General features: G+C 44.3%; 1 protein-coding gene across 2 annotated transcripts; it reads left to right on the top strand.

The window, feature by feature from the left end:
* The first annotated feature begins 1,713 nt into the window (after positions 1 to 1,713).
* Positions 1,714 to 15,812, top strand: SHCBP1 (SHC binding and spindle associated 1). 2 transcript variants are annotated; one of them, XM_066194639.1, is made up of 13 exons: positions 1,714 to 1,824; positions 2,289 to 2,477; positions 3,040 to 3,155; positions 3,795 to 4,003; positions 4,790 to 4,882; positions 5,610 to 5,843; positions 5,935 to 6,100; positions 7,343 to 7,463; positions 10,374 to 10,505; positions 11,153 to 11,271; positions 11,903 to 11,989; positions 12,412 to 12,553; positions 12,784 to 15,812. In XM_066194639.1, exons 1-13 carry the CDS (start codon positions 1,731 to 1,733, stop codon positions 13,101 to 13,103), a joined length of 2,022 nt encoding a protein of 673 aa, XP_066050736.1. In that variant the 5' UTR covers positions 1,714 to 1,730; the 3' UTR covers positions 13,104 to 15,812. The 2 variants fall into 2 exon arrangements, with proteins under 2 accessions (XP_066050736.1, XP_066050737.1); XM_066194640.1 differs by lacking the exon at positions 1,714 to 1,824 and adding an exon at positions 1,886 to 2,002.
* The last annotated feature ends 1,336 nt before the right edge of the window (positions 15,813 to 17,148 follow it).

Genomic DNA, 17,148 nt, shown 5'->3' with positions numbered 1-17,148 from the left:
AAGTAAAACAGCTTTTTTACAAGGATTGGGGATAATTAACCTAACACTGTGTAAGTCTTGTAAAATGGATCACAATCTTCCCCCAGCTATTTTGTAGACAAAACAAATAGGAGTAAATGGGTTGTCCTGATCTCAAGTGTTGTGCCAGTGTTTCACCTTGGTGAGAAAGAACTGATCTTCCCACTCTAAGCCCTAAGGAGTCCCTGAATTCATTGTACCCATTTAGAGGAAAAATAATTGAAACATCTAAATATGGGAACTTCCATAGCCATGTGACATTATGATTACATAGTTACTCATCCACCAACAGCCCCAAGTCTTTCTCTCCAGGAACAGGCTCCCTCCATTCTCTGCCCTTGCACTTGGCTTCGTTCAAATGCAAGAGGTTGGCCAAGAGGGCCCTTTCAGCCGGTGAAAATCCACTGGATGGCATCCCTTCCCTCCACTTATGTACTTAAAACATGCCAATTTCAAGACACTTTATTTACAAACTCGCCCTCCTCTGAAAAGCCTGACCTTGCCAATAAGTTGTTGGGAGGGATTCAGATGTTTTAACTGTAATTTTTTAACTATTGTGATAGATTACAACTATATGTGTACGGTTAAACACCCCTGCCCAGTGTAATGATTAAATTCTGACAGCATTCAACAGAAACCTCTTGGGCACTAAGCCCTTTTCTTCTTGGAACTCCCACTCCGGTCATGTCGGGCTGGTTTGGGCCGTGGGTGTTCTCTGGGCTGCGGGCACGGCGCTGCTGCCGCAGAGCAAGCGGCATTTGGGAAGCGAACACGGAGCGGCTCCGCGGTGGGAGCTGCTCCCTCGCCTGGTCGGAAATCCAAGGCAGCCCTCTCGTGGCCGCTGCTGTTTCGGAGCGATTGCTTTGCCTTTCATCCCCATTGCCCCTTATCGTCACGGCTCGAAACACACGGATGGCCTCAGGAGAAGAGCTGGAGCATGAAACACACCCGCGTTTTACATTTCCATCAGGTGCTTTCTGTGTACGAACCGGCCAGGGCTGGAAGCAAAGCGGGGCTGCCCGGGCTCCAGAGAATTACGTTCTGTTAGTCGTGGGCTGATGTTTTAGTTCGTTTATTTGCTGTTGATTTTTAAATTTTTTTTTTCCCCTTTTTTGAGGGTGCTGATTGTCGGGTGCTTTTACATTTTTTGCGGCTTGGCCGCTCCTTCTCTCCGGGCGCGGTGCATCCGCTGTCGGCAGGGCCGGCAGCAGCCCCGGCCGCCAGGCTGCGTGCGGAGGCTGTACCCGCGGGCAGGGCCGTTCGTTGCCGGCGGGCCCGCAGCTGTTCCTGGGCTGGGCTGGGTTAGGTTACGTTAGGTTGGGTTGGGTTGGGTTGGGTTGGGTTGGGTTGGGTTGGGTTGGGTTGGGTTGGGTTGGGTTGGGTCGGAGGGGCGGCTCCGGCCGCTCCCGCCCGCCTCCAGAACGGGCCCCGCCACACCCCGGCCGGCAGCGCCTGCTGAGGACCCCGCGCGCCAACGGCCGCCGCTGCCGACAGCCAATCAGAGCGGGGCGCTGCCTGCCGCGAGCCAATGAGGGCGCGGCGCTGCCTACCGCCAGTCAATGAGGGCGCGGCGCTGCCTACCGCCAGCCAATGAGGACGCGGCGCTGCCTACCGCCAGCCAATGAGGGCGCGGCGCTGCCTACCGCCAGCCAATGAGGACGCGGCGCTGGCGCGCGGTAGCCGCCCGGGCGGTTTGAAGCCGAGCGGGCGGAATGGCGGAGCTGCCGTCGCCGGGACCGTGGGGGCACAGCCGTGACTCGCCGGCCGCAGGCGCCGGCCCGCGGGACAACGCCGAGCAGGCTGGGGGTGCGGGCTGCCGTGTGCCTCCGCGCAGGGAGGGCGCGGGCAGCCGGGAGGGAAGGGCAGCCCGCGCCCCGCGCTCGGGCGGTGCCCGCGGGAGGCAGCTGGATGGTGTGGACAGGAGGGGCGGCCAGGTCAGGCCGTTCGGATCCCCCGGGGCGTCGGCACCGGGCTGGAAAAGAGGGTAGGGTAGGGATGGCTCTGGAAATCAACGCTAAAATGTGGTGGTTTTTTTTCCCCTTTTAATCGTGAAGTTCTGGTGTGTTTCGCAGCGCCTACCAGGGGCGCTGAAATGGGCGTCCCGGGGCGTATGTGGGTTTGAGACGCTTTACCGAGGGTAATTTACGACGTGCTGTAGAAGGCAGGTTCATGGCAGACCTTGGGCTGAACAGGAGATCCTTGCGAACAGAGGAGTGAGTGGTTGAAGTGACAGTTTGTGGGGTTTGCTTTACTCCCGCTCCTCTTCCCAGAAGTGCAGGCGGAAGATGCCGAGAGCGATGGGAGTGCTGACTCCTGGAGTGACTACGGCAGTCGCGACAAACCGGGGACCACTTTGGGCAGGACTGTGCCCGACGGGAACGTGCTGTTTCCGGATATTTTTCACACCGATCATCTTTTGTTTTACGAGCGATTCAGAGCTTACCAGGATTACATCTTGGGCAAGTCATTTTTTCATGGTGTTAGTTTTCTTGTAGTGACTTTAAACAATTCAGTTTAAGTGAAGTCAACTGTATATATTAAGCTATGAGATGCTTTTAATAACGGGGGCTGGAAAAGATCCAGTGTCCTGCCATCACTTATGCTGTAACCTCAGCTGCTCTAGCTGGTGGATCAGGAGGCAGTAATTTTGAGATAAGTAAATAAAATGTGAATGATGCAAAGGCAGGACTGTTAGTAAGTATTGAATTCTGTGCCTTGTTTTAGCTGGTCTTCCTAAAATTTTTTTGTGTATTGTAAATCTGTGTAAGATAAGGCACAGGTTATGTGTTTAATACCATTGGCACTGAAACCTTCAGTGTCTGGAAGGCCGAGTCCTGGACGTCTTTCAGAGGAGCACAGACCAGCAAAAATGCTGATGGTTGTCATGGTCGTAAGAGAATGAAGTCCCACTTTAGAGGTGGTAGAGGAACATTTCAGTTGTGTTGACTTTCATTTTCCAGTTATCTGGGAGACTTTTCTTCCATTCCTTGCATAAATGGAGTGTCTTCAATTTGTTCTTAGCTGACTGCAAAGCCTCTGAGGTGAAGCGGTTCATAGCTGAGTACCTGGAGAAGGTCCTGGAGCCCTCTGGCTGGCAGGCCATCTGGCGCACTGATGTGTTTGAGGTCCTTGTTGGGGTGAGTGGATGGCTGCTGCTCAGCCGTTTGTCTCCACTTAACATAATTTACCTCTCTAACAGACTTTTTGAAGTCTCTCAATGTCCAGGTCATGCATCTGTGTTGCAGAGCTTGCATGTTCAAACTTGCAGTTCTATCACATGGTTGAGGAGGGGGAAACTTCACGGCCCCTCAGCTCTTTTGTGCCCAGTTAGTGACAAAATGGCTTTCACTGTCCCAGGCTGTCTCTTTGGATTGTTTGTATTCTGTGGGCACTTTGAAAAATGGGCCTCAGAGGAGTCCCAAAAGGCTGTGAGGTATTGATCTGTTTGAGTCTGAGGATATTGCTTTTGCCATTTTTTTAAAACAGCAACACAAAAAAACGGGGGGAGAAGCAACTTCCTGGCCTTGTTATGAGCATTATGAAGGATTGAAGGAAGGTTTGGATGTGGAGAAGGCTCTCTTTGGTGTGGAGTGGTGAGAAGCTTAGCTCTGGGTTATCACTTCAGCTGAGGAGATGGCCTTGGCTGTGGGGTGCCATCTGTGTTGGTTGGTGTGGGGTTAGTTGGGACCTGCCCAGCCCTGACTGAGTCATTCACGTTCCCCTCCCGCAGCTGGATCTGCGGTTCTGAGGGATTTCGGAGCTGTTTGTTCCCACAGGTGGTTGGTGTGGATTTCTCGGCCCTGAAGGCAGTTGTGCAGCTCAGTGAGCCATTCCTGTGCGAGTCCCAGGACAGCAGCTTTACCCTGGAGTGCATGCAGGAGCTCCTGGAGCTGAAGGAACATCGGATCCTGCTGCAGGAGCTGTGGGTGGTGTATGATGAGTCAGGAGAGTTTGACCAGACAGCATTAGCCATAGAGCATATCAGGTAGGACAATTGCACCCTGCTGGTACCCAGTGGGTCCTGTCCTGAGTTCTTGGGCTGTGCTGGCAACTCCACAAGCTAGGCTTTCCAAAATCAATTTGATGATTGATGCTCTGAGGAGACTGCTTTCCCTCTTTCACCCCAGAGTTCCTTGGACTGTATCACTTGTACGCTAGTACACTGTTCTTTCTCTTCAATAACATTTTGGTGGATTTTTCTTTTTTTTTTTTTTTGGTCCCATTCTTCTTTCTGCATTTTGCCTCTTCCCCTGAATTTGCTCCTTATTCTTTAGGTGTCTCTTCACATATCCTCGTTTTTATTTTTTTTTCCTTTTTTATCATGTCTCTTTTCCACCTCCTTTTTTTTCAGGCACTACATGCTGTTTGAAACCTCTCTAAAATAGGCTGTAGGACTGGACCAAAAAAGCTAAAATAGGTGGAATGACCTACATTGTCAGAAAGAAAGCTCAGCTGAAGGGTGATTGGCCAAAACCAAACAACCAAAAAGCCTCAGAATCTGAAGAGTGTCAGTACTGCTTTTCAAATCCAGGTTTTAGCGGTTCACTCCCTTTTGAGGAAGTAGGACACAGGTTATTATGAATCTTGAGCTTAGACAGACAAAACTCTTTATGCAGGTAAGCAGCAGGCAGGAAAGATGACTGTGTGTACTGAGCAGCATATGGGACAATAACATGAACTTAGAGAGAGGTGATGCCTTGAGGTGAATTCTCAAACTGGTTACATTGTGTTTCCAGTGCTGTTGACCCTGCTCTCCTCTTTGCTTCCAAAGGTTCTTCTACCGGTGCATCTGGAGGACGTGGGATGAGGAGGAGGAGGATGAGTTTGATTACTTTGTGCGGTGTGTTGAGCCCCGGCTGAGACTGTGAGTGCAACGCCTTTGCTGTTCTTGGGGCAGAACCACTGGAGTGTCTGATGTGGGAATAGTGACTCACAACTGGGGGTAAAAAGCCCCTGTTGACTTGTAAACCAAAGCAAGTTTGTTCTAGCAGCATTCACTGTCTGCTGGTCAAAATCTTGTATGGAAAGAGAACATGACTGAGGCTGCCACTCGATTTCAGAGCCTTGGTGTTCCATCAGATGGTGCCCCAAACCCAGCAATGGTCACCCTCACACTGGTACGAGTTGTAATCCTCATAAAAGCTGGCGTGGGATGCTCCATTCTTTACCTCTGGGCATAAAATAAAAACCACAACAGAGCTGAATGTAAACAAAAACTTGTAAGTTGGTCATTCTCCAGAAGGAACGTGTGTGCATCTTTCTCAGTTTTTCTAATAAAGGCTTAGATATTACCTTCTAAATTGTTACTCTTTTTTATGGCTGTGCTTATGCCTTTTATTTAGGGTGAGTTTCTGATAGTTGTAGACAATCTTTCAAGGCGGGCGGGCAGCTGTTTACAAAGTAAAATGTTTGCGTCTGTTAAGATTTCCTGGTTTTGCTGCTTTCAAATAAAATGGTGCCGTGTTGACGTAGACTGCAGAGAACCTTGACTCAGGTACTGATGCAGAACTCCTCAGGCTCTGTCCAGTCTCATGTTTGGTCCTTGAGGATTGTGGATGTGCCATGTGCTGACCCCTTGCCCTGAATTGCAGGCACTATGACATCCTGGAACACCGGGTGCCTTCTGGGCTGGTAGCTGATTACCAGAACTTGTTGTCTCAATGTGAAGAGCTTTATGAGAAGTTTTTAAGTGTGAGGAACAGCATATCAAGCAACGATTCGGACTCAGAAGCAGAAAACGTTTCCATGGTGGAAGGACTAAAATTGTATGAAAAAGTGGAGCACTTAAAACAGAAGCTGAAACTAATTGAGAATCCTCTGCTGAGGTAACTGTGTGTTTGTGCAGGGAGGGGGCTCCTAACTCAGAGGGGGTGCTGACTGAAGGAAGGGCTGCTGGCTCTGTTGCTCTTGTTGCAGGTACGTGTTTGGTTACCAGAAATACGGCAGCCTGCAGGCTAAAGGACTGAGACCAACCGGTGCCAGGGTCATTCATGTTGTGCCCTGGACCATGACAGCAAGTCTGCTCCACATGCTGGCAAGGGACAAACTTTCCCCAGCACCTTGTGAAGACTTAGAAATACAGGTGCAGTAGCAGGAATTTTCTGTCTGCTAATAGTCTCTCCTCTCAAGAAACAATGTGGAAGAATAAGTTAATTTACCATTTGCAAGATATTACAATGGTGAGATTGTTTTGTCAGTTAAAAAAAAAAAACTCACTGTAATTTAAACAGTAAGTGGAAAAATTGGATGATTCAAATAATTTTTAAATTCATTTATGCTATTTGTGCACGTACTCTATACAAGCAGCTTCCTGTGTACAGGAAATTAGATGAACCTGTAATAATTCTACAATGCAACATTGTGAGGCATGACACTTGAATTTAGTTTTGAAAGGCCTGTGTCTCTTGATGCTGCTGATAATGATCTAGAGTGTGAAGGAAGAAGTGGAGTTTTCTCACTTTGGTACTGTATAGGAAATAGATTTATTTTAGGAGCAATCATGTTTAGTTTTAGTGAATTCAGACAAGACTTGCCACTTGAGCAGTTAAGAAGCTGAATTCCTTGGGCCTAAATGAAATGATTTGCAGCATTTTGATCACATTCATGAATTACAGATTGCCAAAATGGAGCCATGGGGAAGGTCCTGGAGTAACTTTTAGGCTAGAAATCTGAATTTTGCAGCAGAAAAAGTGCTCTTATTATGCTTACCCTGGAATTTGCTGGGAAGCAATAAATATGTAGTTTTGATGTACTATTTGTCATCCTTCAGTATGGAATCCCTTGTAATGTTTGTGGAGGCTATCAGCCCGCCCTCTTTATCAAGGAAAAGGATCATGTGGACAGTATTTACCACTGTGGTATCTGAACCCTCTTTGGGGGTGACTCATACCAGGAGCAAATGCAAGAGTGTTCAGACCAGCTCTGATCTACTTGCTGAATTATTTGGTTTTTATTTTCTTTACCTTCTGTCGTCTATTTCTTCATGGCAAATTCATGGCAAGTCACTGAGGCACAATTGAAGTGTTGGCCTAGAACCAAGGCCATAGTGAAGTTTGTTTTGGGGTGCACGTGCTCTTTGATCTGTGTGTTCCCCAGTTTTCTGCTGGGGAAATGGGCATGACACAAACATCAAAGGCTGGTTTTGTCTGCAGAGGGCTACAATTCTTGAATTCAAAGTTGAAATTTTGTATTATTAGTGCCATTGAAAGGATTTCCTTTAAGCAAAAACAGTAACATTTAATTGACAGCAAGCTCTGTGGGCATAAATGCATCTGTTTTTACAGCATCCTTTGGGAGCTGATGGTATTTTTTTTGTCTTTTGCAGTTTCACTGTGATCCACTGGCAGCTGTAAACGCCTGTTATGAAGGAGACAAAGTCATCATCTGTCCTGGCCATTATTTTGTTGATGGCATGTTCTCCATTGCTGATTCAGTAGAGCTAGAAGGTACAAGGTTTGCTAGTCTAAATGTTCCTAAACAAGTAAATGGAATGTCTTAAACCAGCTCTGTGTAAGGATTTACTCTTTGCTGAGTTTACCAGGAGCATTTGCTTTTTTCTTCAAAGAATTCCTGTTTCTGCTGTGGAGCTGTGCCTGATGCAGGGTGGAGTGAGCTGTTTCATTAGCCGTGAACTGCAGATTTTGCCGATTAATAACAAATTCACCATTTCCTCCTATTTGTCTGCATAAATGGTGGTTATATAGGTAATAGAGAGGATTCAACAGAACCCTGAAGGACTTGATGGTTGTAATAGTGGAAACAGAGAAATAATTCTGAGAAGCTTCTAGTACTTGAGAAATGTCCTTTTTCTTCCCTGTGGGTCTGAATGTGCCTCAGGGGCAGCCTCTGAGCCCCACTGCTGGTCCAGCCCCAGGGAGTGCAGGGGGAAGGAGCCAGAAGGTGCTGTTAGGATTTACTGATGGCACTGGGAGCATGTTGGTGGTGGGGAAGCAGGGGCTGCCAGCCTGGCTCTGCAGTGTGTGAAGCATGTGAGTGGAGGAGGGAACTTTTGATTAACACGACTTTTCTGCAGAAACAGACACAACAGATGTGATTTTAGGGTTTTTCTTGCAAAATATTTGTGTTTTAAAAACTTCTGCTTTGCCTAGGATATTTTGCTCTCTCTCCCTCACCATTCTTGATTTCTCAGTGCTTTAGGCAGGCACACACTGTTGCAGTGTTATAGTCTGTTTATCACTGGGGCTTCTGCAGCTGTTCAGATACTTCTTTAGTTGCGTTTTTCTCTTGTCAAAGCTTCTTAATGAGAAGAAGGCTGAGAGTTTCATTTCCTGCTGTTCTGGACTTTATTTTTCTTCCCTTCTTGTTTTATGAGTCATTTTCTTTCTTGCCCATCTCCCATGTGTGTTTTGATTTATACAGACACACATTGTGATAACCAGTGCACCTGCAGGACAAGGGACCTCGATAAAGTGCTTTATTTGTCTCAAGAATGACATCGTTCTAAAATTGTGTGTGGTGCTATTTATTGCTTTTCTAGCTCTGAGGTAACTGAAATACAAATGATGCAGTAGCGCACATTAAAGGACGAGCTGCTCTATTTTAAGAAGCAAGGCATATAAATATGTATTTTTAGTAGAAACCATGCTCTGAATAACAAGTACTTGTCAGGTATTTAATCTTCTTATGAGGACTCCTGTTAGATAAGGTATTACAGCAAAAGGAGCAGCCAGGAATATTTGAAGTAGGAGCATCAAGACAAACTTTGCTGGCACTAATCTGAGCAGCTGGCTGATTTGGGATGGAGGGGTGACTCATGGAAGATATGTCACTTTGCTCAGTAGAGCTTCTATTTTTTCCCAGCCACTGTGCAGTCAGTAATAAGGTTGAAAGTATGAAGATTAGTAAATCAGGGATAAATAAAAACTTACAGCAACTAAATAAGGTTAAAGCAGTAGCAGCTGCAGGAAGTAATGATAAAGGTAACTTCCATGCCTGTCAAAAAGGTGTTGCAAAGACACCTAAGAACTTCCCTTTTGCTTGTGCCATAGTTGTTCCAGCTGTCTGGGAACCTGCAGCATCAGCCCTGCTCTGTCTGTGCTCATGGCAGTGGATGACAGTGGCCTTTGGCTGCTGTGGAGCCCCTCAGGCAGGGGCACAGCCCTGCTGGGGAGTGAGTGCCACCGGGCAGCACCTGAATCTTCTGTCATTCCAGAGCTGCTGCTTCAGAGGTGAAGTGTAAAGCAAGCTAAAGGCACAATTAGAGAACTGCAGGCACTCTGCAGGACAGTCATTCCTAAAACTCCTGCTTTGGATCAGAACGTCTTTCTATAGTGGTGAGAAGTTAAACTTTTGCTGTCCCATGGTGCTCTTTTTACATGCTGCAAGTGCCCCATGCCACCTCCTCTTCAGGGGTGACCATAAATCAGTAGCAGTGGGAAAAGGCTTCTAGGTAATGTGTGTTAAAATATCAATCACTTAACTTTGCATTAAACTGCCTCTCTTTAAAACTTTCTGCCAACTCTTGTTCAAAGGTTTTTATTTTCATTTTGGTTTTTAACCTTTCTACTTCCATGTGGCAGTATTTATTTATTTATGTACTTGGTTAAAAGCTGGCGTCCTGCTTGGGCACTTCTTATCTGTGTGTGCTTTCAGAAAATTATAGGACTCGTGCTGCTTTAATGGATGTTGCATTATTGCTTTCCTTATCATGATTCTTGTCAGTGACAAGCAATAAAAGCTTTACATGCTCGTAAATTTTCCTGTAAGTGCTTAAATGCTGACAACTGTGGATGGCTTAGTAAATCAATGTTGGCATGAGCTTGTGAAAGCTGCTTTTTAAACTGAATTAATCTGGAAGCCTGTGCAACACAGGAACACTGAATGTTCCCCCAAATTCTGTGTAAACAGGGAAGCTGAATGAAGCATGCTAACAGTATCAAGCCCTTTGCACATTTTTTCCTTGTGTTGTGGTGTGACTGCCTTTCCCTCCGTGTTCTTTGGGACCTCTGCCTGCTGTAGTGAACTTCTGTCCTTTGAGAGCAGGCTGGAGATGCCTGTGTGTCTCAATTCCTGCATCCCCCCTGCTCTGTTGGTAACTTTTGGGAGTGAGAACTTTGGCCTTGGCAAATGTGAGCTCAGTTACCCATTTGTTCGACTTGCTCAGATAACTTTGCATTTTGTTGTGTGCCATTCAAGTAAGGTAAATTTTGAGTTTCGTTTGGAGTGCCTGTACCTTGGCACTGAGGAGATGTGAAGCGTAGCCTGGCCACTTGTTGAAAATCCTATTCAAAGCATTAAAACATCAAGCTTTAAACTTCTGTCGTTGATATAAATGTCTGAGCACCTCATTGTCACCAGATATTCTCTGAGCTTGCATCTCTCCCCTCCTCTCTTAGGGTATGGGCTGCCAGATGATGTCGTGATAGAAAAACAAGGGAAAGGAGACCACTTCTTTGACTGTACAGGAGCCAATATAAAGATCTCCAATTTGAAGTTAGTGCAGCATGATGCTGTGGAGGGGATTTTAAGTAAGTGTAAAAGGATCTTGACCTTTTAGTGACTCTTTCATAATTAGTGTTAGAAATAAAGCTGGGACCCACTGTTGCAGTTTAACAAAATACTGTAGAGAGAAGCCCTACAGGTATTCATATTGAGTCTTCCCCTTTTTTAACTTGTTTATAACGAGGATGTCAAAATAACTTCTGTTTGTACTTTCAAGCTATTGTGGCTCTTATGTTTTATTCTTCCCCTGGGTTAAGATCATTAACTTGATCATTGTTGTTTGGCTGTGGCCTTGTCTTTGCAGAAGATGACAACTAATATTTTTCCTCAACAGACATTTGGGTTTGAAACATGTTAAAATGCTTGTTAGCACTTGTATGCATGTATTTAATATCTTTTGAATCCAGAAGTCCCTTGGGAATGTAATGAAAAGAATTATTGCTGTCGTAAAAAAAAAAAAGTCAAAAAACCTCAAAGACAAATCCCCAGCCAGTGTTCCCTTGCAGTAGCATCCCTGCTTAGACCAGAAAAACTCACATGAGCAAATGAGTGAATTGAACTGGATAAACTGAAAATATCACAGTGCCAAGCTGCTGCAAGGCTGGCTGTCTGTAGGAGGGGTTTGTCTTTGCAGAACTTGTTCATCCAGCAGTAATTGTTTCTGTGTATGCAGATGTCCATCATGGGAAAACCACACTGGAGAATTGTGTGTTACAGTGTGAAACCACTGGAATAACAGTGAGGACATCAGCTGAGCTACTGATGAGAAACTCAGATCTCTATGGGGCAAAGGTACGCACTCATTCTTAACTTTGACTTTTTTCCTAATTTAAAAGAAAGGTTTCTCTTTGGAAATAGTGCAGGCAGTCACAGGGTGGCTTCTGTTGCTCTGGAGGGAACCTTTACAAATTTACAGCTACATGTTACTGAATCAAGATTGGTCCCAGGGGTCTTGTAGCCTCTTACCAAATGCGATGAAATGTCTCAGGCTGATTTGTGTGTGATGATAGAAAAATGAGGCAGTAAACATCTTACAGAGGGATGATAAACACAAAAACGGACTCCAGTTTGGATATTTTGAGGAACAATGGGGCTTGAGGTATTGAGAGGGATGACTAAAGCACAAGCAAGTAAGGAAAGCTGTTCAGCTACTCTTCAGCAGGCCTTAATGGACTGGTGCCCCATGCTGTGGGGCCTCAGCCTTGAGTAATGCTGCCTGAGCTGGGTAACAAAGCTGTGAAGCTGGAGGAGTAACACAGTTTTGCATTGTGCAGAGTGGTGGATGAACAGAAAGATGTGCCATGGAGTGCTCAAGTTCAATGGTGAATGTGCCTAAACTACTTCTGAACTGCTATCAGCTTTATCTGGTAGGCTAAAAATGTGCCTAAACTACTTGTGAACTTCTCCCAACTGTATCTTGTAGGGTGCTGGTGTGGAAATCTATCCAGGCAGTGTGTGCACCCTGCTGCACAACGGGATCCACCACTGCAAGGAGGGAATACTGGTCAAGGTCAGTCCCAGTCACAAGGTACTGGTTACCAGAAGCTAATCACTGCTACAGTTAGTGCCAGTAGGTCTGGGTTGGCTCAAAATCCTGCTGTGCTATGCTGGAACTCTTAACCTGTCACACATGGTGCTTGTCTTGGGTTTGCCTTCATCTTTGCTGGATGAACCAGTTCTGCAAAGACAAACCCCTCCTACAGCCAGCCAGCCTTGCAGCAGCTTTGCAGTGTGATATTTTCATTTTGTCCACTCCAGCAGTCACCTGGTTTTGTTTCTTACCTCCCAGAAGAAGAAACCCCCTTTCTCAATGTCTCATGTGTATATAATCCTGCTCCAGCTAATACAGAGAACTGATTCTACCTAAAACTAGAAGATTTTTGTGACCCTTTAGCTGGACATGACATGTTAGATTTCTCTTTTGTTTTGTAGAACTTCTTAGATGAGGATTATGAGGTTCCCAAGATAGCCATGATTAATAATATGATCCACAATAATGAAGGATATGGTGTGGTCCTGGTTAGACCAGCGATACCCTCTGAAATGAAGGATGCTTCAGCACAGGAAACAACAGGTACTTTTCCTTTCCTAGAAGAAACTCCTAAAACTACTAAGTCTAGTGTACCCAGGTTTTTGGATTGCATACTTCATAATTTGTATTTGAAATTTGTGGTTGTCACAGAGTACTTAACCAAAGAGTGGGATGGGTTGACAGCGTTAAGATTGAAGAAAATGAATTCCTGGATTTTTTAATGATGTTGCTGCTTTGCATGACTGTTGGTGACATTCTGTTTCCTGCTTTAGGGAGCACACAGTCTCGCCAGGCAGGTGATGAGACAGCCTGTGCAGAGGGCTCCAGGCAAGAGCAACCTGGATGTGTAACTGACGAGTTGGAGCTTTATAAGCGAGCTGAGACTTCTGAACAAACTGAAAACAACTCTGAAATTGCAAATGTACTCGGGGCTACTTCTGCAAAGAAGAGCCAGATACACAAGAAAAGACTAAGTGAACTGGGATTTACAGAAGCTGATGACAACTTAATGTCACAGGAAATGTTTGTCTCTGTCGAGGGCAATCAGTTCAAATGGAATGGGAAAGGAAGTTTTGGTTTCTTTTTTTTCTGACCTGACTCCTGCTGACATTGCAGTAGGATTTGTATGGTTATTGATTAGGTCACATGCTGAGAGTTGTGCTATGGTGTTATGGTTTTATTACCCAAGTGTAATCCCTATGAAAGGACTGTGGCTAAAAACTCACTTGGTTCTTCTGTCTCATCTTCTCCACGCTTTAAACCTGCTGGGTGAGCTGCCTTTGTGATGCACAGCTAGCACTTCTTTCCCTTGCACTTCATTTGAAGCCTGGCTGAGCTCTCGAAAATGTCTTGTCCCTGTTTTTAAAATCAGTTTTACCACCAAAGGGCAGAATGGGTCAGGTTGGAGGGCCCAGGGTGGGTCATCTGCTCCCTGCTCCAGCAGGGCTATGCCAGAGCTCAGGGCACAGAATTGTGTCCAGGATTGTTGTGCAATGTTCCCAGTGGGGGAGGCTCCACTCTCCGTGGGCAGCCTGTTCAGTGCTCAGTCAGTGCACAGCAAAGTTCTTCCTCATGTTCGGGTGGAACTTCCTGGGCATCAGTTCCTGCCTGTTCCTCCTGTCCCATTGCTGAGCCCCAGGAGCACAGCCTGGTCCGTGCACTCAGCAATTCTTGCTGTATAAATAAACAACAGTACTTGGCAAAGGGGGGGTGAGTTAGGAGGAGAAATTCCCTTCACCTCCAGCACTGCAATAAACATACCTGCTCTATAGACACTGGTCTGTGGGGATTTATTTCCAGCCTAGCTTTTGGGCATCAGGTTCCTGACCACCTCACATCCACAGCTTTTGTACTATGCTTTGAGTTCCAAAAGTCTGCCGTATGCTGATGGTGACACAGAAGGCAAGATGTAAGACATGCAGAGAAAGAATAAGGTTTTACATTAGCTCTTGAATTACAAAGCAGCCTTGGAGAGTACCATCCTTTCCCTGCTTCTGGGTGTTGGTGTTTTGAGGGCAGACAGAACTCTTGATTACTTTTGTCTTTTTAAGTACAGAAGAATCTCTTCCTTTTTTGACTTGTTTGATATATGGGGAGAAAGAGCACAAACCTTTTGGCCTTAAGATGGGACGACAGGAAGCGTGAAAGCCTTTGTCTTGCATCTCAGCACTCTTCTGGTCTTTGAAGTCATTCCCTTCTGCTCCCTCATTCAGTGGAAACAAACTGTACACCACAACTTGCCTTGAGTATGTCTGTCTTATGTTCCATTTCCATTCCTGGGGGAAGTTTCATAGATTATCATATTTTTCTTTTTGGCATTGTTTCATGTAGTAATAGATCACTTTTCTGTTGGTGAAGTTTTGCATTTTCTTTTGGACATGGAAATGCAAGGCTGTAATTATCTCACAGCAAATAGATGCTTGATTATTTTAATTAGAGTAATTCAGAGAGAGCAGCTGAATTAGCCAGATTTAAGTTGTAATTTCAATGTATCCATTTATGCATGGACATTATGGTAAGTTTTATTCTGCCTTTTTGGCCATGTGTACCAGGCTAACTCTTGCTGTTTGCTGAATAGTAAAGTGATATAATAAATTAATCTCCTGAATTTATAAAATTGCAATTTCTTTCAACTCAATAAAGAAATTTCCAAACCCCCCGCACAGATGAACATTGATTTTGTTTTTTCCATTAGGTATATGAGGTATTTGTATTTTTACTCCTAATGAAAAATCAATTTCATCATTTCAATGTAAGGTAACTTTGTTCATTCCTACCGTTTGAGGATGTTACTCTGCAGTTTTCAATTTAAACATCATCTGTGTTTATGTTCCTTCCCTGACTGAGAGTAATTTCAACAAGCCAATTATTATTTTCGTAGTGCTGTTTTAGAATTTTCTTTGACTCTATTGCTGTATTAGCAGGAAAACTTGTCTGAGACTTCTCTAATGTTATGGGGAAATTATAGTAAAGGCACAGAGGAAATCCTCACTCTGATAACGGTATACTGTAGCACATAAAAAGCTGTGATAGGAACCTTGATGGGACTAATTAATATTTATAAGACCCTTTGTTATGGTGAAATCCACCATTTCTATTCCTAGCCTAATTCCAGGACTAGCTAATGTGGAAAGCAGTTTTAGAATCCATCTTGAATTGTGTTTCATGTGATCTTAGGCTACTTCTTAGAATATAATTCCATTAAGGTGGGGAGCCATTTTCATTTGAACTGTATCTTGCAGGAACACACTGCCTTACTTTTGCTACTGCAGAAGTGCTGTTTCTACAAAACTTTGTATGAATTTTCTAGTTCTGTTTTCCTCTCTGCTGGCTATTGGTCATTATCAGAAGCAGCAGTCTGGCCTTATCACATTGTTTTTTGAAGATGCGATTACAATAGAATTAACTATCTGAATTATTTAGGAACATAGCTCTTGGACAACACCAGCAAAATGTGTTAGAAGCTACATCTGAAGTACAGAATGAATTATTGTTTTATTTCTACAAGAACTCTACAAATAATGGGGAAAATCCACTCCAGTGATGTAAAAAAGAAAAGATCATTAATAGCCAGTTAACTTCTAACCTGGGAAGTGTGTTAGGAAGTGAAGAAAAAAAGGAAAGTGGAATAAAAGCCTTAGAAACCAGTTATGCCACTAAATGTGCAGAGAAATAAAATAGCATGGTGAACCTTCTTGAAGACAAAACGTTTTAAAGGGAACTTTTCTGACTTTGCATTAAAAGAGTTTGATTTAAATTTGTACTAAAGCCATGACTGTACTGTCAGATTATGTGGAGAGTTAAAAATAAAGCTTAGCCTGCTATGAATAATTCTCTGTTCTAAATTCTGAAATGCTTCAGCCAAAAGTAGGAAGAAATGAACACAGAACAACTGACATATCTTACCAGAATGCTGTACGTACTGTTACTTTGTGCTACTCCTGCCTTTCTTTTGGGACACCTCATTTTCAAATGGGTTAATAAGGGGCTTAGAATTAACACGGACTAGCATCACAACTTCTTTTGCTTTAGTGTTTTCAAATCCATAAGAAAATAGTGTTTTGGAGTGTAATAATCACATCCTGGGGGTAAGGGGGTGAAATGTTGTGCTCTCGTTAGATGTGCTGCTTTGTAACATGCAATGTTTTGAATCTGTTATTAATGCTGCATTTCAGCTGTAGGGAAATAGCTGTAAATTTCCTATTTTGTGTCTTCTTAGACTTTAGCAGGAAGGTCTGGACCTTTTGAGTGTATTTTCTTTTTACAAGAAATTCAGGATTTTTAAAGGGGAAACAAGATATCTGTAGGAGGCTTCAAGTTTCAGATTCTCTCCCTAGACAAAACAGGCATAGCTGACTATTACACACTCTGAGGGCATTCCTGAGGTTTCATTCCAGATTGCAGATGTCCCTCTAATAGGACTTTTATTTTCTCTAACCTCTTTGATTGTATAAAAATATTTGTAATTTTGGAAAATATTTACTCTGTAAGAGAAACAACAGCTAGATGTTTTACAAGGGAATTTAGTGCCGTCTGATACGTTTGACTGACAGCTCTAAGGACAGGAGGCTTCATTTCATGTCCCAGAACAGACACATCATAGAGTAATAATGGGCCAGAACTGTTAAAAATTCAGAGTGACAATTCAGTCTCTTGCTGTATTCATGGTGGTGCCGTGCATTCCATCTGTTCTGCTAATGCAGGCAGTAAAGCACACAGCTCTCCTGTGATACAGTGACTTTATTAAGGCAGAGCTCTGTCTGCATGTAAAATATCATTACATAAACAATTCATATAGTCTAGGTCTAAGATTTCTGCCCAGCACTTACTGCAGCTGGTTACTATAGAAACAGGCAAAGGAGGCTGGTTTAAATTTGTTACTTCACTGTGTGCGTGGCTTTCTATTTTCTTGTATTTTGCTTCAGATGGGAAACATGCCGATGTAATGTCTCTACACAAACAGTTTAAAGCTGGTGTGAGCCAGTCCCACGGGAACACAGCACTTTCCCCTTGTGTAAATCACTTGTCTGTGGGAATGCTCTGCCCAAGTCGTCTCAGTTTCCTCAGTCATTTTTGTGTGCAAGACTGTACTGTCAGAAGGTTATTTGTGCTCCTTCCCTGCTGGAACACATCTATTC

This window comes from Chamaea fasciata, unplaced genomic scaffold (genome assembly GCF_029207755.1).
Source record: "Chamaea fasciata isolate MVZ Bird 193981 ecotype frontalis unplaced genomic scaffold, bChaFas1.0.hap1 SCAF_12, whole genome shotgun sequence".
Classification (NCBI taxonomy): Eukaryota; Metazoa; Chordata; class Aves; order Passeriformes; family Sylviidae; genus Chamaea; species Chamaea fasciata.
This window is presented reverse-complemented; position numbering and strand designations above follow the sequence as displayed.